The sequence below is a fragment of the Ammodytes marinus genome (genome assembly GCF_949987685.1).
Source record: "Ammodytes marinus genome assembly, chromosome: 15".
NCBI classification, from domain to species: Eukaryota; Metazoa; Chordata; class Actinopteri; order Uranoscopiformes; family Ammodytidae; genus Ammodytes; species Ammodytes marinus.
In genome coordinates, this window is record NC_137219.1 from 7294398 (window position 1) to 7319057 (window position 24660).

Below are 24660 nucleotides of genomic sequence, written 5' to 3' on the forward strand. Positions count from 1 at the left end.
CTGTAGGAGGGAAAGGGGAAAGAGGGGGGGGGGGGGCTTCTGGGTGGGCGCACTGAGGTGAAAAGAGAGAGAGGAAAAGGATCTGCCATCCTCCTACAAGGTCCCTGTTCTCCTCCCCCATCCCCCCTTCATCTTGCTGTTTCCATATCCATTGCCCAGCACTCTCTGAAAACCCTGACCCTCCCATGTGTCCTCTTTGAAAGGGGGGGGGCTCCTTTCACACTGGCGGTAAACCAGTTAGCGGTTAGCCTCAATCAGAGCAGATAATCAAGGTCATTATCTTTCTTCCACACTTTTAATGAGCATGGGGTCCCTCATTCTCCAGCCTTTGATCTGGTTTGGAAGTAGGAATGGAAGAGGAGAAGAGGGCCACGGGAGCGCATCCAGGGATAATGGTGGGGACAAACTGGATGATGTCTTGAGCAGACCCTTTGCATTGAGAGCCGGAAAAGAAAATGAAAGAGGGATTTTGGAGAAAGGGATGAAAGGGAATGAGGAGAATCGGAGACAGAGGGAAGGGTGAGGGGTGAAGGACCAACCTTGAAAAGCTTGAGAGCTTCTGTTTGCAGCGCTTCAGAGGGCAGAGTGGTGAGCGGCGAGCGCAGGCCCTCCTTACAGAAGCTCAAGGCCTCGCTCTTCCACAAGGCAGATTCTGGGAGAAAGAAACACACACACACACACACACACACACACACACACACACACACACACACACACACATAAACCCAAGCCAACACACACGCACGCAAAGAGGAAGATTGAGTTTCAAAGCTGTGATGACTCAACAGCTGACAGAGACTCACACACAGTTCTCACAGTTGTAAACACTGTCTGCTGTGTGGATTAAGGCTGTCGGACCCTGTGGATCAAAATAACACGTAGCGAGCTACCGTGTGCGTTTTTCTCCACTTCCAGAAATGCTTTGCAGCCTTAAGACATTTGGTTGACTAGGCATCTACTATTTACGTTCTAGTGTTACAAACACATGTGCAGTGTTGTTGACAAGGGATACGCTGCCTGGATTTTAAGAAAACTATCAATAAAGAACTTGACAACACAGGCCTGCAATTGACTTTCAGGACTGCCAACTCGTTTATCCATTTAATTTAACAAGTTACTTTAATCAGCAAAAAAAAAATCTTCTTTGTAATTCTCAGCATGGAGGAGAGTTTAGGATAAGTATGCAAAGTAAATTTGAGGTTAAATGTATCTATAATCTAGCTTGACATACTGTATGTCTTTATATAGAAAAAAAGATTGATAAACATCCCAGGTTATGCTTCTTTGCTGTAGAACAGGGATTTCTCACCTGGGTCTCCCTCCTCATCGAGTAGCTTCCCAATGAGCTGCTCGTACTCAGTGCCCACTTTGAAGTTTGCACAGCTGCCCGCCGCCACGGTCAGGTGATACAACCAGGTATCCTGTGAGGAAACACGAACAAATTGTAAAATGTTTTGTTTGAATTCCGTTCTTAATGATGATTTACAATCCGACATCTATCAAGAAGACTATGCCGGTTCCTTCTGTACCTTCTCCTGCTTGGTGCCGATGAGCATGTATGTGGGACTCTGCTCTCTTGGTTGGACCACTAGAGTGCAGTGTGACGAGAGGAAACCTCGACTGCCGGCCTCGTAGTCCTCGTCTGAATCACAGGAGCGATCCACCTCCTGCACCGACGCCTCCCGTACCTTCAACTGACCTAGAGGCAGCTGAGACAGAAATTAAATTGCTTTATTAAAGAAACAGCATGACAACACCTTCCTTTTCATGTGTTAGCAACAGTTGTAAGCATCTATACTTTATTTAGCAAAAGCCTATTATTCTCTACACCACTTCAGCATTATGTATTGACATAACCTTGTTGAAGAAGGTGTAAATATTCACTAACAAGATATTAAATTAAAAGCAAGCAAGGCCATGTTGAGAGGAGGGAGAGAGTAGTTTTGCGAACCTTGTCTTCCTGATTACGATAGTAGTAGAAGACTTTTCCAACCAGAGTACACCACACCAGCTTAGAGTGTCCATGTTTGACCTGAAAACAAGAAATTGTGTCGAAAGTATGAGAAAAGAATCGATATATCAGGATCTGTCTGTTTTTATTAACATAATAACATTTCTACTTTCTAGTAAGTTTCTACATCTGACTAGCAGATGTCGCAGGAGGAGTTTGCAGGTAAGTGTGCAAATCATTTAAGAGCAACTTCAGTGACTTGTACTTTCGAAAAACACAACTCCAGACTTCTCTCAGAGAGGGTTTAAGATATATGAATGGAGCAATGATGCAACCGGAGGATGCCGTCAACGTGAAGCCAGCTGTGCATCTCTTAGAAGAGGGTCAGCGGGGTTAACTGCGCCGCGAGGCAGAACCAAGATCACGTCATGAGCGGCAGATCAAAGACAAGGCTCGGGAAATGGATCTTTGGGGTTGGTGAGAGGACGCGGGCTCCATCACCTGGGCTCGAGGCTGTCGGTCATCCGTCACAGAGCCATCACACACACCCGTCAGATCTTTAAGTGTCTTTAACTTTAACCAACAGACAGACAGACAGACAAACAGACAGACAGACAGACAGACAGGGGAAGGGAAGCATTCCAACAGTCCCTGGCCTTAAAGCCGTGTCCCAACGTGAAGGATGTTTTTTTAAGAATCTTCTCCGTCAAACCCTCCTCGACCCCAGAGACAGACACTCTATATCTGACTGAAAGAGGACGGTACTGCAAATGAGTTATTTCTGGCATCCTTTCCATGGAGACAGGCTGGGTAATCTCTACGTCTAGCAACTGAACAATGGACAATTTCCTTCGTTTTCAAAAAAATTCTGATATTTTATAAAAAAAAAATGAGAAATTCTTTCTGTATAACACTGCTATTAAATAAGATCGAAGTACATTTTTTTGTGGGTGCAAATTTCCATGAATATACGACGACATATTAGCGACATTGTAGGGCAGCATTAAAAAGCTGGCAAGTCAAGTTTTCTCTCAGGATATTATAATTTATATTGAGCATTCAGACTTTCGAGGGGTAGTAATCCTATTATATTTGCAGGAATACAATAATAAGACAACATTTTCAGGTGCTTTTACTGACACATCATGACTGCTATTTCCTGACCTTTGTAAGCCAACCCCTCACAGTGGGCTTGGCGGTGGTCTCCACGGTAACCGGGCTGCTGGCCTGGACTTTGAGTATGTTCTGCAGGACCCTGATCCACTCCTCCAGGATGTTGGGTGAATCGGCGGTCAGATAGAAAGTCTTCTTCTCCGTAATCAGCTGATTAGACGAAAGAGGGAAGAAGTATGAGGAAAATGCTCTGGCAAAGCCCACCGAGATAGCATCATGGTGTCAGAGGAGATCAGAATCAACGTCTGAAGAGCCAGGAAAACATTCCAGGCCAATGCAATACCTGATGTCATTTTTAAGCTACTTCCTCTGGTATGCAGCAGTGAAGCTCTAGTGTGATGCAGTGCTATTATAAGAGAGAGAGAGAGAGAGAGAGAGAGAGAGAGAGAGAGAGAGAGAGAGAGAGAGAGAGAGAGAGAGAGAGAGGGTGTGTGTGTGTGTGTGTGTGTGTGTGTGTGTGTGTGTGTGTGTGCATGTGTTCTGTAACAACTGTCTTTGTTTTTTCTGATTTACTTTAATGCCACACTCTTTTGAAATGTAGATCTACACAAATTCCACTACCATTTCAAGTCTTTGCAGAGCCTGGAGAACTGTATACAATGTAAATAATACTTCTCTTGTATTGGACTTCACTTAAACAAAGATAAGTACTATTAAGATGCTTTCCAAAGGATTTCAGATATATGATTATATACAGTATTATGTGTTCCACTTACTTGAAATGTCTGCGCTCCTTCTCCACGCACTATACTGCAGGACGAGTTCAGCTCAATCTGCCCCTGAGGTTTCCTGATCACGTCGCTCTGGATACACACACACACACACACACACACCGAAACACACACAAAACAATCTTCATTTTCTTTCCAAATCTATATCCATACATATAAGTTAGTAATTGCAGTGATCAAAGGTGTGTGTTAATGCACATGCCGTGACACCATTGTTAGCGGTTAGGTGCACATGCCTTCAACTAAGGCTATCTTGCACATAAACGCACAACATTTTGAAATATTCGTGCAATATTTCCTGTCCAGACAGCAAGACCTTAGAAGGAAGCAGGCAGGCAGGCAGGCAGGCAGGAAGGCTCACGGCGAGACACACACTCACAGGTGATTTGTAGTAAAGGATCTCTCCATTCCTCAGGATGAACCAGCGACGTTTCCAGGCTTTAACCTGACTGCCCATCTTCAGCAGGTACCCAGACTTCTCCAGCATCTCCTACACACACAATACACACAGGGATTATTCACACATAACGGACTGCTTGACTCACTTAAATGATTCATTTTGAGTTTGCATTTCAGTTGCATCGATAATAAAACTTTACCGGCACTGTCACACATCTTGATAGTAATTAACAGCCAAAGGCCTCCATTATTAAATACAGGACTCCACTCACAGGCCCGGCGCTCTCACAGGAATAGGCGGAGGTTCTCTGGACTTTATGTTCCGGTTCGGAGTAGTCACTGTCCAGGGAGTAGGCATCAGGAGGAATGGCATAATCGCTCTCTGAGCTGATGGAGGACATGGACACACCTAAAGGGGGAACAGGAGACGGCACGTACACACGATACAGTAAGAAAAGGTACACCAGAGGCGCGTGATTGATGTCTTACAGTGAGAGCCAGCAAGCAAAAAAGGTCTTTCAAGCCAGAAGGCTCTTAAATGGAAAAGCCAGACTCTAAGATCACTATTATATATCATCAGTACGTGCTGCGTAATGCATTCCAGAAGGTATTTTGCATGGAGCTGAAGTGGTGAATATCTCGAGTGCTGACCTTTCCTTACTGACAATGCAGCCTCTTGCAGGATCTTTGGATTTGTTGCTGCACATTGACAACTGTGCACCTTAGTTTGGTTATGATCATGTTTTCGGATAAAATCATTCACTATTAGGCTGATCCAGAATTTGTCTGGCTGATTTGTCAACCAGTTTAAAGAAAGCATTTTGTCCTGGTTCCTGACATGTTGATCTTTTAGAGGTACACAGTTTTCCCTGTATTATAAACTGCACAACTTTACCTCTCTTGACGGCCCGCGGGCTCTCAGGGACGCTGCCCTTCTTGTCCGGGCTGAGGATGGACGTCCGTAAACTGGCCAGAGAACCGCTGTCGTCCTCAGAACCAGAGTCATCATCAGGCAGAGGTACACTGCTGATCTGAGTGGCTTTCTAAAACAGGCAATTGGAAGAGTAACATAATGTGAAACACCACCTAATGTAATGTAGCTGCAATAGAAGTTAAGCACACAGTAATAAAGAACATTTAACTCACCCCTTTCAGTGTGGTATAGACTGGTACGTTGATATTCTTATAGATCAACTGGGTGAACGGACCTGCCGCTGGATAGTGGGGTAAGTTGGATCCTGCAACATATACAAGAAAACATACATTCAGAATTTGATTTCATGTTTTTTTTATGAACACATGCATAACAGGCCAGTGCCAGATAGCAAAGCATTTATAGCTTCAAGTGAGACTATGAAACTTTTGTTAAACAATGGCCTAAATGGTCCACACTTACACATGGTGTATCGGCAGCGCAAAAACTAAAGAGTTATCAATAAAATTAAAAAATTTGATTATTTGAATTCTCCTTCTTTTATAGGTAAGATAGACAGTCTCACTTAAATTAAGCTTCAAGTTTTCCCTGCTTTGGTCTTCATGCAAAAACACACAACTCAATACGAAGGCAAATATAGGATAACAAACACAAACAATGATTAAAAAATAAAATCTCATAAAAACTACACTACCGTACCGATAATTCTTTCGAAACTATTTGACCTTGGGTTTCAAATAGCTGCCAAACAGCTCAGGGTCTGTTTAACTGTGTTTCAGCCCATTTTATTTATTAGCATTTACTGATCCAAATCAAATACAGTTACACATTACTACAATCAGAATGACCTATCTATGTTTGCTTAGTGGAAAAGGGGGAAAGAAAACACCCTTAGTCATAGAATAGATATATAAATCATATAAAATCTATCTACACACATTTGCAGATGGACTCTATGCTTTTTAAGTATTCAAGAAGATAAATCGAGCTAAAAATAAAATCCAAGATAAAACATTTCCACAGTGTTCCCTTTGCCAGAGAACAAAGTGCTCCATCAACAGATGCACCTTGAGGCACGAGCATGAGAGGAAGCTGAATGAGCTGAGCAAGCTATGACTTAATGCACAACAGGCACTTGGCAGTCGGCTCCGTGTACCTGGCAGTCGGGAAACGCTGTCAAACCTCGCTGTCTGCAGCCTGACAAAATGCATGATGTCGGGACAGAAAAAGCATAGCGGTAATTGCACCCAGACCGTGTCCTTTCATCGCAACTGATTAAAAAGCAGCTTCGCCCTTCAGCTCCTCTACACCTCCTCCCCTCTCATGCTCTTTCTAGGCTCTTTAAACAGTGTGTGTGTGTGTGTGTGTGTGTGTGTGTGTGCGTGTGTGGGGGCTCCCACGAAGAGGAGCCTACACCTGTGCAGGTGTGTGGAGCCTCAGGCCAGAGGAAGTGACATCAAAGGCGGCAATGACAGATCCAAACCAACCACACACATCTCTGTGGCAGCGTTAACATCAGCTGATTGACATGTCAGTTCGCAACACTGACTCGTCTCCTGCACCACCCAGGCTCACGCAGACAGACACACAGACACACAGACACACACACACACACACACACACACACACACACACACACACTACTATGGCTGTCTCCCTCTCTGCATTACATGAACTATATAGACTTTGAATGAAAAGTGGACTTGAAGATGTGAAGGAGTGGAGGGCTACTTTCTTGTTTGGTGGGGACTCACCTCGTCCAGGGCCCCTGGCTCCAGGACAGGCCTCCGATACTCTCATTCCTGACTTGGCCACAGCGTAGATCCGACTCTCCTGCCGAAATCAACAAAGCCATTAAAATTCCTCTTTACTCACTTTAACATTCATTATAAACAGCATCAGATAGTACAGCATTTAGGCACTGAGAACTTAGCAAAATAAACATTTTAATGGAAATAGGCTTATTTGCGTTTTGTATGTTGTACCGGCATAATGAGATTAGCTTAGTTTAGCACAATGACCAAGGGAAACAGATCAGTATCAATCTTCTTATCAGCAAGAAAGAAAATAAGCACATTTCCCAAAATGTCAAATTAGCCCTGGGCGGTGACTGAAAAAAATGTGTTTTAACAGCATTAAATATCACATGCAGAAGTCGAATGAATAACTCTGGTCTCTCATCCATACCCATGAAGGGAAGCGGTGCAGGGGAGGCGTTGGCGGCTTCAGGAGCTCTGGATCAAGCCGCTCCAGTTCTTCTGCGAGTCCCACAAAGGAGACTCCATCCTGGGGTAGCTCCTGTGACCCTGAGCCCTCCACCACTCCATCCATGCCGTCCGGGAGCCCGTCGTCAATGTCCGTTTCCTCCACCACCTGCGAGAATGGTGAAGTGGATGTGCCCGTGCTCTTGAGGGTGGAGCAAGTGGAGGATGGGCTCATGATGTCTATGTTAACATTGAGGTGGTGGAGTCTGTCCAGGCTGGGCTGCGGCTGGCTGTAGTGCTTCTTGACCAACTGGATGCTGTCTCTAGGGGTGAGTGGAGTCCGTACCTTGGGTAACGTCATACTAGCACCCGATTGGTGGATCATAGGATTGGGGAAGGGGTTGTTGGTAGAGGGGGAGCGCGATAGTAGCGGGCTTTTGGGTGTTATTCCAATGAGGGACTCTGGGGAGCTTGGTCCATGGGCCATCTCATAGTTTGAGGAGGAAGATGAAGAGGAAGAGGATGAGTGAAGGCACTGAGAGCGGAACTTGCTGTTGAGCTCATCAGAGGAGTTATCTCTGTCCGAGCCCCTCCCCAGGTGACTCTCTGGGCCCAAAAGGAGCTCTGGTCCACTGATGCAAACAGGGCTGCTGGCAGTTGGTGTGCCGGGGCAGCTGGGAGGAAACAGCGGGTTGTTGGGCACCAGATGGGTGTCCGTTACAGGGGAGGTGGCAGGGGAAACAGAGGAGACAGGTTTCTCTAAGAGAACTGCAAGGAAAGACAAGACCAAGAAGTCAGTCTCTTTCTTGGAATATGTTACAACAAATACATCACTTTCCTACTCGTCTACATGCAGTCATTTACCCAAAAATATATATACACGTATATATTACATGACTTAGATGTGTGTATTACATGACTTAAATGTGTATTTCTTCGGAAGCAGGCAGCAACTGCTACCAAAGCAATGGCTTAAGCAACAGCGCGAGCCTATATCAAGTGGAAGCTAGCTGGTTAGATAGCCATAGCTAACCATAGCTAAACAACTAAAATATAGTCATTTACAATTCTAAGCTGCTTCCTGCAATTATAATTAGCTGAGAAGATCCCAGCGGCTGTTAGAATTAATGATTGATTTCCTATTAATTGATTTTTTGTCACTGGCTACCATGATATCACACATTTAAATGTAAATGAATACGTCATATTTATAAATGTTTATTTTCTAAAACAAACTAGTCACAAAAGACAAGAAAGCTTAGAGAAAATTGTTTGTTTGTAGATGCTGCTTTCTGTCTGAAAATGATGCAAAGAAAAGGTCAAGTAACTTCATATTCCAGGGGTACTGTGACAATGATTTTTTGGGCCTTAAATGACATCAAATGCAGGAGTTACAACCTTCAAATGCCAGTGTATTCACCTTGAAGTCTGTCCTGCAGCAACATGATCTGCTCCGTCTGCTTCAGGTTGGCCATTTTCAACTGCTGGTTCTCTTGCTCCATCTGGGACAAAGCACACACACGTCTTAAACCACAACCACGTCAGATAAACCAGTATCAACCAAGTGTGTTTTGACCTGATTTTAAGCTGATAGTGTGATTAGAATGTTCAAGTAAGTGCTACGGGTACATGGTTCTACAGTTATAAATAGCATTTTCAAATTCTTTAACTGTTTGCAGATTAAACTAAAGTGTATCAACAGCTGTTGATTATACACGTTTTATTATAGGCATCCCTTGATGCCACAGATAATGTCTCTCAGCAGAGTGAGGGCTTTCCGAGAGGCTCTAACTTCAGCCAGCAGTGAATCATTGTGTGTGAGTTTACCTCTCTTAGCTTAAAGGTGACCCAGTCTTTAATCTTGGCAGCCTTTTCCTCAATAACCTTTGCCTCCTGGGCTCTGACTAAAATCTGTATTGAGAGAAAACAAGGATTATTTGAGACTATGAACATAAATGGACATTTCTGTTCTTTATCTGATGTTCGTACCTGTTTCTCCAGCTGCATCTCTAATCTCTTTATCGCGGCATCTTTTTCCTGAACCTGACCAGTCAGGTCTTGATACTTTCTGTACAACGAGCTCTCCGATTCACTGGTTTGTATGTTTGCTGACTTCAGCTTTTCTTCCATGACATGGATCTGAAATGCATAATTACAGGAGTGAATGCACGAGCACAGCCAAAAGAAAGCTCAAATTTGCAATGGTTAGTTTTAGTTTTTGATGGGCACCCAAGCAAAGCCAGGAAGAGAACTGAGGTTACTTTTTTGCCAAGAAAAAAAAAATCTTTATAAGCCCTCAGGTATTCCTTGTTTTTAAAGAAAGGGCACCATCAAATTACCACCTAGAGAAAACACCTGGAGCAGCCAGTAATGACAGCAAATCTGCGATTATACACAACATGGACAGACAAGAGTATGTGTCATATGTGTACAGTATTTTGTATCCTTAAACCACATCAGAGGTTGACTCCTTCTTAGTGGTTTGGAGTTCAACAAAAAGCACACAGTCCAATGTGACAGTGCAACTTCATGAAAGCCAATTTAAGGATTTCCTCTTACATTACTCAATGTTGAGCACATAAGTTCTTGATCTTGAAAACTGCAGTTTGACAAAAAAGAAAAATCTTAAATAGTAGGTCCCATAACAGGCCGTTTCCAGATATTTCAAACAATACATACTGTACTTTCTTAAGGCATGGCGTTTTGAATCCTCACATGATGCAAACTCTAATTGTTAAATCAGACTGTACGATACAGTTGAAAGCTCACAAAAAAAGCTAGTAAGTCAACAGTGAGTTCTTTTGAGTGATTTCTTTCAGTCACTCAGTGTGTTGGGAAAAGTGCAGCCTTTACATTAACAAGGATTACGTTTAATTGTTGATTTGACTCAATGTTTTCTACTTTTTAAATGATAAATCTGGTTTATTACAGCTTGAGTCTTATTTTGTGTCATTTATGTAATTGCTGAGATTAAAGAACTTTGCAAAAGAGAGACAACATGGTCCAACAGAGCAAATAAAACATTTTTACAGTTCAGCCAAACCAATGTTTTAGGGGGTAGAAATGGAAGCAGGTCATTAACAAGCCTGTGTTCGATTTTAAAATGCATTATATTTATTTATAAAATTAAAAAAATTCCAAAAGCAGAATTATCTTTTAAATACCTGTTTCTCAGCACACTCAGCCCGCTGGTCGGACTCCATAACCCTCTGCTCCAGCTCCTGCATCTAGAATAGAAACCAAAGAAGTTCAAATGGTTATGATGAACACAGGCCAATTGATCCTCTAGTGTTTCTATTTGAACTGTATTTAAGAGAAGGAACACTCCCTGTCTCAAAAGGCCATCTATCACGCAGATTGGACCACAAATTCAGAAGGCATGCAGAGCAGACACACCAAATGCTTCATAATCATTATTGTATATGCATTTTAAAAACAGCTAAATTAGTTACATAACAGAAGAAACATTTGAATTACATGAACCAAGAAGGAAAGAGTGCCAAGCATCAGCCTAGTCAGAGTGACAGAGAGAAGAAGCAACACAAGATGTATACTCTTCTGTAAAATGTAAACTTGTCTGTTTAATAAAGAATAGACCTTTAAGCAGAAGGGCAACGACATAAGCAGCAGAAAGTCCCTCAGAGGAGGCTGAACATCTTCACACTATTACCGCTGGTCAAACAACAGTGTGATAGCAGAAGAATGCCACCGCATGTGTGCACAAGCTTGCGTCACCTTTTGTGCAAGCATGCATACTCATGCTTTCAAAGGCAAACACTAGTGTCCACCCTGCAAGTATGCACACATCTGCAAGTACTCTCCCTCTCAGCAAGCCACTCAAACAAAAACACACACACACACACACACACACACACACACACACACACACACACACACACACACACACACACACCACAGGACTCCCTTTCTTCTGTGTCCAGTGACCCAGGTGAAAGGAGAACAAACATACTAATGGATTCGCTCTGCTTGAGAGATGCATTTGAATTCCTCCCGTCATCTTTGTTTCCTCTACCTTTTGTCTCTTTGCGTCTCCCTGCCCGTCACCTCCATAAAGGGCCCCTGATTCCCAGAATGCACCACTCACAACATATGAACGCTTCCTTGCAGCCAGATTAACACTCACTAAAGCCAAAGCGCATGTTGATGGTTAGTGGTGGGTGACTCTTCACCCCAAGGTCAAAGGCCTTCATTGTGTGAGTCAAAAGGAGCTTGAGCCAAGAGCAAAGAGCATTTTGTCCGCCATTGAAAGACCAAAAAGTAGTAAAGGGAAGTAAGCACTTAAGGTGATATAAAGTAACTTAGAAATCACAACGTAGAACAGATGTGAGAAGTGGTCATCATCAGGAAAAGCCTCCAAACAGCCTAACAAAGGCCTTTAGTCCTAAATTATCTTCATGGAAGTCAGAGTATTAAGCACGAGGCAAAATACAAGTTTAAAAGAGCAACTGGTCATATCAGTACTGGGAAGCTTCCAACACAGTTTACACAGAAAGCAGCTTTAGCATCACAACTGGGGTTTAAGTGTGCAAAGAATAATAGACCAGTATTTGTCTATCAGTGTTTACCAATCTTTTTTAGTACTACTATCTTTTTTAAGAACTATACCCATAGGGTGCTCTCACATGAACTCAAGAACTGCTTCATCATTAATACCAAATAAATTCATTTGGTGTTTAATGGATGTCTTTTATCACTAATACCTATGTGTTTTCATACAGTTTAAAAAAATACATATATCTTTAACATGGTTGGTTTGCATTCGTAATGCTGGTGGCAGAAGTAAGCTAACTCTTTCAAAAACGTATCCGTTACTTTTAGCTATTTCACTAAATAATCCATTACCTTAAGCCAACTCTTTGAACCATTTAGTTACTTTTAGCCATATCAACAGCTTATCCATTTTGTTAAGCTACATTTTACAACAATAACAATGGAACTGTATATTCTTTACTTTTAGCAACTTCACCATTAATCTAATACTTAAAACTATCTTTTTAACCATGTATCCATCACTTTAGCTGTTTATTTTTATAGATAACTTATTGCAAACTATTTGAGCTTTATGTTTATGCTTTGAGCTTACATTTCAGACATTTATCAATTCCTTTTAGCTTAGTCTTTAGACTTCTCTGTACGCTTCTGAACTTTCAATTGCAACATGTCGTGTTGCCGGTACACGTGATAACACGTCAATGTACTGTATATTTTCTTATCAAACTGGAATTTCTAAGTTTTCAAATTAGTTTAGCTATTTACCCCCTGGTGACTGTAGAAGTACCTCCTTGGGCCTTGAGTTCCTGCTCAAATGAATGAATGACCTGATGGTAACATACTGGTTCCTTTAACCTTAAGGCTATCAGACGTGGATACTGACTTGACTACTTGACTTGCTGTCTGTTTATCTCTCAGTCTATCTCTGTCTGTTTAGTTTTGGCAGAGTCTAACTGTTGAGGCCTGAGTGTCTGAGCCATGGAGCAGGCGTGAAACAGCTATGTCTGCAATCCAGCATCTGTCAGGCCACAGTGCAACACACTAGCTTCTGCTGCTGAGAAGGCTGAAAATGGATGAGGTGGGTATCAGGTTTCGTTAAACTTTGGTGTAGCAGTCTAAGCTGTACATATTGGCTTTAAGGATGAGTCTCGTGATATTCAGCATTTTTCTTACTTGAAACAAATACCATGAAAATGCTCAAAACCAACATTTAATTTATTTTACTTGCTAACAAGAAGAGTCTGTAGCCAAAGCCTGATATAGATTATTCCCCTGTGCCACAGACCTCCAACACATCATTCAGTCACACTGTTACACTGGGTATAACATGTTCTCTCATTACCATTGCCATTGGCCAGTTTATTTGGAGTCAATCCAAAATACAAGACATGTCCCTCCTGCTACATGTCCTAAATACTCAATGGAGCTCAAAATCGCCGGCTAAAAATAGTCCACAACAAAGGCACTATTTGAACCTTGTTTGAGTAACTGTAGCTGAAAACTACAGTTTCAAATTCCAAACTATTTTATACCCACTTTTAAATATTTAATCAGTCACAGACATCCTCCAAAGTAATGAGAAAGACTGATGCGTTTGTTGGATTTGGTCTTTTCCTGGGATTTATTGACAATAACAAAAATATAGAATATCACCAGCCTTTTGCAGTTTTGCAGAATAATCTTGTAGGGAAGCGGAGCATCGACTCTGCCCCCTCTGCATTAGTGCGGATTCCAGAGGGACAGATAACATCCAGGGAGGTGGAGATAAGATGAGGGCAGGCTACGGACACCAGATTATCTGCTTCCCAGACAGCTAACAGAGAACTGTTTACTGTTACTGCCACAGATCTGAGATCTGATCCTGTAGATTAGATTTCCCCCGATGATTTTTTCAATCCGTCATCTGAAAATCTAATGGTAAAACTGGTCTTTGCTTTCTCCTAATTGTCCTTTGTAGTGTGTGTATTAATTCAAACAGTAGAGAGGGTAGACAAAGAGGTTTCCAATATTTACTGTAAAGTTTCATAAGTTGACTTTTCTTAAAGAAATCTAGGAAACCGATTGCCATGAAAAAGTTTGGGAAATATAACTATTGGTCTTAAAAAATGTTTTTTTACTTTATATTTTCTTGTTTAATTAATTGTGTGTTTTTAACAACTTAAAATGGCAAGTGCAATTAACTGCATTTCTTCTTAAGTGTGGGTTCACTTCACTGTTAAAATATCAGTTGACTGAGTGCTCCACCTGCCTCTAGACTTTAATCATTTACCCTTGTTTACAGCTGATGGATAAATGACTCCAGCTCAATCATTAAATGTTAAAAACCCCTGTACAAAAGAGGGAGGGAGAGTGGACGGATAAGAGTAAAGGGAATGCTGCAGTGGTAGAGAAAGATTAAAGTAAATGGGATCAAACAGTGTGAATACCATGTTGGATATCTGCACTTTATTTGGAAAACAGTACTCCAACAAGTACTTTCTGATAAAAAATGAAAATAGATATGGATACAAAGTATTTGAGTCAGTGAGGAAGCTGATAAAGAAGTCATACAAGGTAACACACAAAGGCCAACAGACTTAGACAGTTGAACTTTGAGAAAGGAGCTGATCCAAACAAATCCTCTCGTGAAAATAAATGTTTATACACACAAATGTGAACCTAGTGACCTTGCTGCAGGCCTCCAAGCTGCCTGACTCTTTTAGCTCTTCCAACCATGTGAGGCTTATGGAAGAGATTAATCTCATTTGTTCAGTATTAGATGATCCAAGGGATGAAAAGGAAACCCAATCGAAGAAGAAGAAAATTCCCCTGAATTAAGGTTCTTCTAGGCTTCTGGGAAAACCCAAGTAAATATGTTGAGAAACTTTGAAGCAAACTTTCCCAATAGATTGACTCTATGCTGTATTTCCCAACAGTCTGGAGGATTAAGATATCAAGCTGTTGCTGTAAACTTCTAAAACTGAAGGTCATCCCTGACAGGCTTCATAGTGGATGTTTTGACTTTAAAGTAGAACAATTTTTCAGTATCATTAGGCCACATTATTTATTGATGTCATGTCACTTGGGAAACAGAAAATTAAGAATAGTCTCTCCTAGACACCTTTCTAATCTCTTAGAATCTCTAAGTTTTTTATATATGGAGAAGTTTCTGTTTTTATAGGCCACCAGGTGATGGCTGTCGCTTGGATTTCCCTAATCCACAGTTAAACCTCTAAATGGAGAGATCGTCCTGTTACACTCCTCACAAGGCAAATGAGGCATCTCATTCTCTCTCTCTCTCTCTGTCTCTCTCTTTCTATCTCTCCCTCTTACTTCTCCCTCACTCACAGTCTCTGGGGATAAACGCCATGTCACAGGCAACCACTTCAACTTTTTTTTTCATGTTTTTCCATACCAAAGTGGGTCAATGCGTAAAACACTCCTAACTTGGCAAGAGAGGAGATGAAGAGCGTGAAGCAGACTTTCCAAACAGCAATAACATGACGGCATAGTAGTCACTCAGCACCCTCCCCCTCAGAAAAAAAAATCTGAAAAACACACTCAGCAGCATGGGCCTCCACTTAAACCCTGCTTAGCGCTGTGTGTGTGTGTGCGTGTGTGTGTGTGTGTGTGTGTGTGTGTGTGTGTGTGTGTGTGTGTGTGTGTGTGTGTGTGTGTGTGTGTGCATGTTTGTGTGCGTGTGTGTGTGTGTGTGTGTGTGTGTGTGTGTGTGTGTGTGTGTGTGTGTGTGTGTGTATGTGTATGTTTGTGTGTGTGTGTGTGTCTGTATGCTTATATGTTTATGAGACTGGGCGTGAGAGAAAATGAGAGAGATTAATTAGCCCGTTTATAACATGGCCAAAAAGAACATTTGACAATAAATGCTGTGCATGCTGGGTATTAACTTGTGTGGTTTCATGAGAGAGCGAGCGAAGGTGAAAGGACAGTGATTAATCAATTTTCAGAAAGCTTAAGCTCCCTCCTATTCTTGGCATCATGGCTACAGTGAAAACGGGGAGCTAACATAGTACGATTGTGTACGTGTTCATATGTGAATCACTTTTTGTGCACCCCATTTCCACCAAGGCAGTTTAACGGCTGGTTCGTAGCCAATGCCCATCGAACCAGTTCTTTGTGCTTCGACAGCAAAATAAGCAGCTCTCTGCCCAAAAGAAAATGACCAACCAGACCAACTAAATCGAAAATAAACGACCAACAACAACTTCCTCGTATCCTCTTGCTCATTTCCAAGTAGTCAACCAGCCAATAGCATATGATCTATCTGTCCCGCATACACTTCTACCACTTTACCAATGTATCCTCCCTGCACAGTTCTGATTGGTTGATTTTCTTCTCCAGTCGTTGGAAACAGCTGTCACTGAGCACAACAACAGAATTGCTGAACAAATTGGATTCAGAGATCTGGCTCCAGGCTCCTCTGGAACCTGAGGACAGTGCAATAGGGTGCAAACAATACGACTAAAAGAAGAAAAACACACAATATCACCTGATCAAATGAATGTAAAAAAATAAAAATAAATCAGTAATAATGTAGACGATCAGTTATGGCGCTAACTTTGCGAAAATCCCCTTAGGCTTGTTTAGATCCTCCATGTAGATGCATGTTATCATTGGCTTTGTCCTAGTTAAAAATTAAAAGAGATAAAACGTGAGTGTGTGTTGCAATGGGATCTAACAGACGAGCTGGAGGTCTGACAGAAGCTGGCAAAGGACACAGCAGGGAGTCGTCCTGCTCGTATCAGACAGAGGGTCATGTTTGCACTGTAAACATCCTGCTGACTGACTGAATGAACCACTCCAGCGCTCCAGAAGTAGAGATGATACAGAAAGCGTAGCACTCTGTGACACTCCAAACAAAGGCAGCCCCGAGCTATTTGAGTCCATAAAGTAGGACCACTTGTAAATCTACCAAAAAAACACACACACACAACAAAAAGAAAATATCAAAAAGTATGGTAAAGTGAAGACAGGCAGAAAGAGTTTTTCTGCTACTAAACTCACTCCTCCTTCCTCTAATCCAAACACTTCCACGCTTTTACCAACAAATCTCCAGAACAGAGCTGAGGCTCCTGATGTCAGTTGATTACTTTCCAAAGAGTGTGGTAGTCGGACTTTTACAACAGCCACAGCTTTACAAGCATTTTGGCTGCGGGCTGGTGGTTATTTCCCCCCTGATTTGAGGGGAAGAACCAGTAGTGATGAGTTCAATGTTAAATATTCATCTTGGCCGAAACTGTAGCCAACCTCTGATGACACAGTATGAGTGGACCAACTCTGTCTTTGCACACACACACACACACACACAACACACACACACACACACACACACACACACACACACACACACACACACACACACACACACACACACACACACACACACACACACACACACACACACACACACACACACACACACACACACACACACACACACACACACACACACACACACACACACACACACACACACACACACACACACACACACACACACACACACACACACACACACGTAAACACACACTCATCCACACCTGTGTTTCTGAGCGAATCGCATGCTTTGGTTGTTTCCTCATGCATGAAACACTTAACAATTTAAACACTGCCCGAAGAAGAAAAAGAGTAAGGAGATGAGGCAGTGAGATCTGCACAGAGTTTGGTTAGAATGTCTGGTGGCATGGAATAATGTGTGCAGATCAAAGTGGCATGACAAGTTTAAACAGCCACACATTTACTTCATTTCACATTGTGCAGATGCCAAATCAGAGTCAGCACACATTATCAGTTGAACATGTAGCACATGTTGTAGTTTAGGCAGAATGAAGCCGGTGAAATCACATTAACTTGTTTGAAGCCACTTGCACTTAACACCATGTCCTTTTGGCTCTCTATGTGTATTGGTTGTTATCATGGTAACAAAGAGAAAGCTTTAAAATGAACTAGTCAAATCTTTCTTCAGTCTACAGTCTCAAGCTCTTGGTATTGACACAAGGGTTGAGATAGTGAGCACAATTGAAGTTTTTCTGAATACAGTCTGGCTTCTAGTTCCGAGGCTGGAATCAAGACACCCCCTTTGAAAAACTATTTTTCCCATCTGGCTAGGGTATGTTGTGTTCCCCCAAAAGCAGTTGGAGGTAGTTACTGAGGACAATGGCTGGGCTGCTCTCCTTGCACTTATTAGCCTTTAAAGTTTTTGGGGTATTTTATAAATTAATCTCATAAGGATTGGATTGTTTCACCTGGTATTAAAACGACAACCATGTTTTAAAATGGTAGTAAACTATAGGATTAAGAAGTTGACCATGAGCCGCTGGATATATTTAAAATTACCTCGTTTTTACCAACAACTTCTTTCCGTGTTGCGACATGTTTTGATACATGTATCTTGTGTTTAGTGGAGGTGTGAATCTCCACTAAACACAAGTTTGAACTTCATGAGTTGGTTGAACTGCGGTGGCACCCATTCATGACGGCTCTCTCTTTATCTCTCTGTGTATCTGTGTCTCTGTGTCTCTCTCTCTCTCTCTCTCACCTTCTCTGCCAGCAGCTCTCTGATTTTCCCCGCCTGCAGCCGGAACCTCAGCAGTTGCATCTCCAGAGCCATGCAGCGTTTCTGCCAGTCCACACTGGCCACGCAGACAGCTCCCGCACCGCCACCTCCACCACTCTCCAGCACGTCAGCCATGGCCAGGACAGAGCTCTGCCTCTGGACTCAGAATGCACTAAAAATACAGACAACACAAGCTTATAAGTTATGTGTATGGTTTGTGTAATTTGAGTTGGCTATCATGTTGACTATTGGGAAAGTTATATAGGGTGGGAGGATGGCATAGAGGAAAGATGGGCTACCATCTCTATCATTCCTGTGTCCTTGAGCAAGGCACTTAACCCCAAAAACTGCTCTAGGAGTGCAGTACTATGGCTGATCCTGTGTGAGGACCTCCTCTAGAGTGTGGTGTGACAGGGGATATGGAAAAGACACATGTCAATGTAGCTTTGTGTTAATTGACCGATAAAGCAACTTAATTTGGCTTATAACTTATAACTGTCATCTATACCTTTAATATATAACTCTTTCTGTTCCCAATAACAAGACACATTAGAGGTATGATGATACACAAATAACCCAGTGATTGTATTTCCACACGTGGCCCAGTTTATTTAGTCATTTACATCACAAGAGGAGGAAAGAAAGTGAGTGGACAGTTATAAATGCTCCTCGCTGACCACACTTCCCATGATTCATTGAGGAAATGTGAGTAAAGCACACACTAATGGTGAGTCCACCGTGACATGAGTGCAATGAAAGCTTCCTCTCACTTTCCGTTTCTCCATGACATGCGACCACAAAGATAAACATACATACTGAAGGCCTATTGCACACTTTCTGCACACAGAAACAAACGCAAGGCAAGGAGAGACTTCCAAAGCCGCAACTTCTCTCTTCGCATGCCCACACACACTGAACAAAACCCCAGCGGGGGAGGCTCTGTGTCGGCGGGGGAGTTGGGTTCATGCGTGCCGGCTCCCAGACCTGCCAGCCAACTACAAAGCAGGTCAACTCTCTGCTTTTTGGCCAAATTACCTACTAACCCAATCCCCTGCTCTCCATCCCTCCCCACCAACAACTCCCTCGCAGTGCAATCCCTTCTTAATTACAAGGCAAGACAGAAACAGGATCCCGCGCAGCACAATAGTGTCTTTCTGCATGACAGTCCCATCACAGCTAGAGAGAGTGGGGGGCGGGGGGCATTCAGCTTGCCTCGGCAAAGAAAGGAGGAAGGAATGTGTGAGAATGAATGGGGCCGAGTGCTGAATGTGGGAAACTGGGGCACTGAGGTTATTTTTACCTGAGGAGGACAGACCAGCGGCTCATTCACAAAGGTTAAGGCCCCACTGTGTGAACTCAATGAAAGTCTTATTATCTAGAGATAAAAGCGGCCGTAACAATCAGCTTTGGGGTTGTAACATACAATAGCCCAGCGGTGATGTTGACATGTCTGACATTTTGAGTGAAAGTTTGCCTAAAAGAATGAAACCAAAGGAAGTTTGAGGAAGTTCAAAAAGTTTAAGCAGCATTTAATTTGGACAGCAAGACAGACAGACTCGAAGTGAAGCCAGACAGACAGAAGTCAGCAGAACAGCAGCAGACGTTCAAAGTCCAGCGGCTATAACTGCACCATGGCACTCCCTACAATTAGCGTGCTCATAAATACAGGCCTAGCAAACAAAATTACAGAAGTCATGCATGTGGAGGTTTCGCCAGCCGACCGCTGTGACCAGCTTGGGCAGTCAAGGTCTAGATACCGACAGCTCTCTCTGGGGCAGAATGGAGGGATGAAGGTCAAGTAGAAAAGGATGCTGGCATAGGATGTATTCACACAACTTGAATATATCTTCACACTGAGGTAAGCAAGGAGGGACAAGGCCAGGCCCTCCTCCAGGAGAGCTAACAGCTGGGTGCAAACAAGCCATTTGATGGTTAAACACTCTTGGCACTGCCATGCTAATTCCTTTAGCACTCTCTGGCTTGTTGGACATGAAGGGGGTTGTTACAGTTCATGCCAACCAATGCCAGGAAATATAATAATCAGCAACTGTAAAGTTAAAGCTATAGTGCGTAACTATTTCATATTAATGAATGTCGGTCACATTCAAGCAATTGCCAAATGAGTTGACACAAGGTTGATTAAGCATATATCAGCTCCACAAAACTTTCTGTATTTCTCAGTTTACAAACTTGTGTCGCCCCCCCGACACTGGCGCAGCAGCTCAAGGAGTGCTCAGTTGTTGATTCTACTGATAAGAAAAAACCTGGATGTGTAGATGCGCCAACAGTGTTGTTGTAATTAAAATGAGAATCCCTCATCGGGTTAAAAACTTTCTACGGAGCGTGATGAGAAAAGAAGGCGAGCGGAGGTTTCAAAAAGCCACATCTCCTCTCTGCATCGCAGTGCATAAGGATAAAATCCACCCCACATCGCCAGCCTGTCAAGAATGAGGTCATTTTCAGTGTGTGTGTGTGTGTGTGTGTGGGAGTAATGCAGCTTGTTCTTACAGCGAAAGATTTATACTGGAGTCATTTTCTCCCTTTTGCATGAGCATAACCCTCCATTGTGGGATGGTTTATAGAAACGCAGAAGAGTTTTCCACTCTAGTCCACTGTTATATACAATCGCACAAGTGCTATTCTCTATCTGCAGCATCTTCTCTGCCTGTCTTCCTGACCAATGATGCCAATGCTGGAAACATTCAGGTGAGGGGGGTTGAGGGGGGGTGGGATAAAAGCCAACAACAGAAAAAACATGGTCTCCAGGATCTGCATGGTTTGGTAAGACATGGGCCACCCGGAGTGGGGCGGGCGAGGGGTGGTGTGGAAGCCCAGACTGGCGAGTCCTCTCCTGGCTTCACATTGACACGAAGGCCCTGTGAGCTTCTCAGCTTCCACGGAGCTGCGAGAACTTGCACGCAGAGCAGGCCAGAGCAAACACCGGGGGGAAGACAACTGAATGGAAACGCCACCGCAACGCTCCCAGCAGGATCGTTTCTACGCCTGCCATCGCCGACAACTGCTTTCCACTCACTACACTGACAGCTTTACTGCGTTATTCCTCTCAGACGGAGTGAGATTTGATATGCACCAAAAATGTGGAAGTTATCAGGGATCGTTTGTAGAATTGGTTTGGACGGGCTAGTGCTCCTCTCAGTCACAAAGGTTTGAGGTCCGTTTCAGGTCCGTCGTCTCATTAACGAGAGCCTGCCTCAATCACACCCTCTCCCCGGGCCAGCCACTCGTAACTCTTCAGCACTTGCAGACACAGATGGAGATACTGAGATAGATTGAAAACAGACACGTGTGCACACCCACACAAACACACACACACACACACACACACGCTGACACACACTGACACACTGCTGAGCGTGCAGCTGCGGTGATGTAAGTGATTAGGTGGTTGGGCGATATAATTCCCAACAGACATTTCAAATCTCTGCTGTTGTTGTCTCTGCCGTGGTCCCACTTGGCTTCCCCGTCATTTTGGCATGTACCCCGCCACCCCTCGGAAAAAAGAAAAGTATAGAAAAATAAGTAAAAAAAAACTTCCCATCAAACAGTACAGGGGCATGTGTGTGTGTGTGTAAATCTGGGTCAGCGTGGCAGAAAGGGACAGAGACAAATGATCTGAGAGCTTTTGGAGTCAAGTATGGGTGCCTTAAATATTGCCTTATCTTCTCCTAGGCGGCCACATATGTTTAAGAAAAGGAGGACGCCTGTCGACTCCCATCCGGTCAGACTGACCTAACACTTTTGTTGAAATGAATGCTTCAAAACTTTGGTCCCGGCTATGCATGTTACACCTACAGCTGGGATGACGTCCTATAAATAAAAGGATAGATATTTCCAATGCAGCCACCCAGTTATTGAGACATTTCTTTCCTGAGAGAAAACATAGGGGTTAACATCATTTGGTGCATGAGGAGACTGTTTCAAAACACTATAAACAACAGCATTTTCCCTAGATTGTATGTTATCTTGTTATAATTAGGATTCAAACAGCCATATAAACTGAGTTATTACTCAAATGAGACATTAATTAATGGACAACAGAGGCCAATGCAAGCCTACTTTTGAAATCATGAATATACCACATGTTTATCCTCCTATTATTTATCATCTTATGTGTTGCCTCACTCCTACTTCTGCAACACTTCTTCACTTTCCAACTCTCCTGCGCTCCCTTCCCTCTCCTCCTGCAGCACCTTTCCCTCCCTCCCTCTTTTCCCTCTTTCCTCCCTCCCTCCTTTCCTCTCCTCCTGAGTCCTGCCTTCTTGCCAGCAGAGCAAACCTGCAGCAGCTATAGGTCTCTCTCCCATGCAGTTCAGGTTAATGACAGGCCTGAGCAGAAACTGACCACACACTCATTATCAGTCTCAGCCTTAAATACAGGCTCTGACATTCTTCTGTGCTGAGGTGTAAACATCTACCTCTGCAGTTCTCTCCTCTGTCCTGTCCTGCACACACACACACACACACACACACACACACACACACACACACACACACACACACACACACACACACACACACACACACACACACACACACACACACACACACACACACACACACACACACACACACACACACACACACACACACACACACACACACACACACACACACACACACACACACAAAATGAGTGAGTTCCTGAGTTATAGTAGGAGACATCCCTAACCATATATTGTGAGACTGGATATATGTCTTCTTGCTTTAGCTTGGGAAGGTGTGCAATAAGAGCTTACAGCTGAGCAGTAGGGGTCAGATTGACGTATGGAGCAGCCCTGCACCATCATGATTTCTGCAGATGCTCCTGATGATGACAGGAACTAAACGTGTGCATGTGTTGCAAAAACAAATCCACCCACTTTTCTTTAGAGTCATGTAAATATGACCAATAGTTGTTGTTTTATTTTCTTGTATTAATAATTAACCTTAACTTAATTTAACTTTCATAATGTTTTTAGAGAGATTCCCAGGGCAAGCAGTGTGGCCAATATTTTGACCAAAAAAGGCCACACAAGTAACAGGTGTGCCAGACGCGCAAGGCTTAGCAGAAGAGTAGTAACCCGTAAAACCGTCGGTCAGCAGAAAAAAACGAAAAGAAAAAAAAAAGTTCAACCAGGCTTCAGACATCTCTCAAAATACTCAACTGCAAGCTTCGGCTTTTTGTCCCAAACAAACCTTCTGCATCTTGGTTAAATGTCTCATCTGGCACGAGCATTAGGAACAGTGATATGGTAGAAGCAAAGAGATAAACCAGCGCTGTTTGGTGGTTTCTCAGCGGAGCTCCTCGCAGTAGACTTTACCTTGTGACTTTGTTGTCTCTGCCTGCCCCCCTCAGTCGGCTTTCTCCTCTCACGGACACCTTCCCCGGTAATTCGTCGCAATTCGTCGGCTCATAACTTCTTAATTTTCCTCCTCGGTCCTCGTCGACTTTCCTCTCCGCTCTCTCTCTCTTTACTCATTCATTTCCTTGTGTCAGTGTGTTTCGTGGCGTGTGTCGCCCCGCGTCCCTCTGCAGTCCTTCGCTTTCTGTGGAGCGCAGACTTCAGTGGGACTTCACTCTGAGCTCCATTCAACAGACTCATCCCATATTCCTTTAAAGGGCCCATTGCAGGATCAAATTTCTCCAGGAGTCAGCCCCCCTCTCTCTCTGTATGTGCAGGAGCTGCTCAGGATATTGCATTAAGGCAGGCTTTGGGTTTTTCTTTTAGGATGTAAACACAGTCTTTTAGGGGGGGAAAAAACAGTTTCCTTGTAGTTATACTCACATAACAGAGCCAGCCTTTATATTATTGATTAAAGATCCCATACAGCCAATGTTCAAAGACACAAAAAACGACGACGCTGAAGTTGGCAGCTGATTCGCAGCAGCCGATTCGGCAGTTAAGGAAAAGTTAAGGGATTCTTAAGGAGCGGCGAAGTGACTGATTCTCCGTTGTTTAACCCCCTAAATCGCCGCAGTAAAGCCACATTAATTAGTCTAGATTATCTAAGAGAGTCTAACCATTCTTTAAAAACTGTTTAAAATTGATTTAACCTTTATTAAGTTTGTTTAAAAGAAAGAGAGGGGAGATTTCACTGCTTTTTTTGCATCTGGACCACATTAGAACTGGTCCTGATTGAAAACCACTGCACCTAGACTCTTCAAATCTGGACTAAAATATCGCAGTGAGGCTATAGATTAT

General features: G+C 43.1%; 1 protein-coding gene across 2 annotated transcripts in view; it reads right to left on the reverse strand.

The window, feature by feature from the left end:
* plekhh1 (pleckstrin homology domain containing, family H (with MyTH4 domain) member 1) overlaps nt 1–24035 on the reverse strand; it is a 31374-nt gene extending 7339 nt beyond the window's left edge. Inside the window, exons 1-18 of one of the 2 annotated variants that reach the window (XM_080042365.1) lie at nt 23779–24035; nt 18440–18629; nt 10557–10619; nt 9382–9531; nt 9220–9303; nt 8813–8894; nt 7376–8160; nt 6943–7021; nt 5401–5492; nt 5150–5297; nt 4527–4663; nt 4235–4345; nt 3841–3927; nt 3116–3274; nt 1952–2032; nt 1530–1709; nt 1310–1421; nt 540–652 (exon numbers count right to left, since the gene is read on the reverse strand). In XM_080042365.1, the coding sequence (XP_079898491.1) occupies nt 540–652; nt 1310–1421; nt 1530–1709; nt 1952–2032; nt 3116–3274; nt 3841–3927; nt 4235–4345; nt 4527–4663; nt 5150–5297; nt 5401–5492; nt 6943–7021; nt 7376–8160; nt 8813–8894; nt 9220–9303; nt 9382–9531; nt 10557–10619; nt 18440–18592 (2616 nt within the window). In that variant the 5' untranslated portion in view covers nt 18593–18629; nt 23779–24035. The remainder of the gene's footprint in view (nt 1–539; nt 653–1309; nt 1422–1529; nt 1710–1951; nt 2033–3115; nt 3275–3840; nt 3928–4234; nt 4346–4526; nt 4664–5149; nt 5298–5400; nt 5493–6942; nt 7022–7375; nt 8161–8812; nt 8895–9219; nt 9304–9381; nt 9532–10556; nt 10620–18439; nt 18630–23778) is intronic. The other variant, XM_080042366.1, reaches the window with a different exon arrangement.
* Nucleotides 24036–24660: the final 625 nt, after the last annotated feature.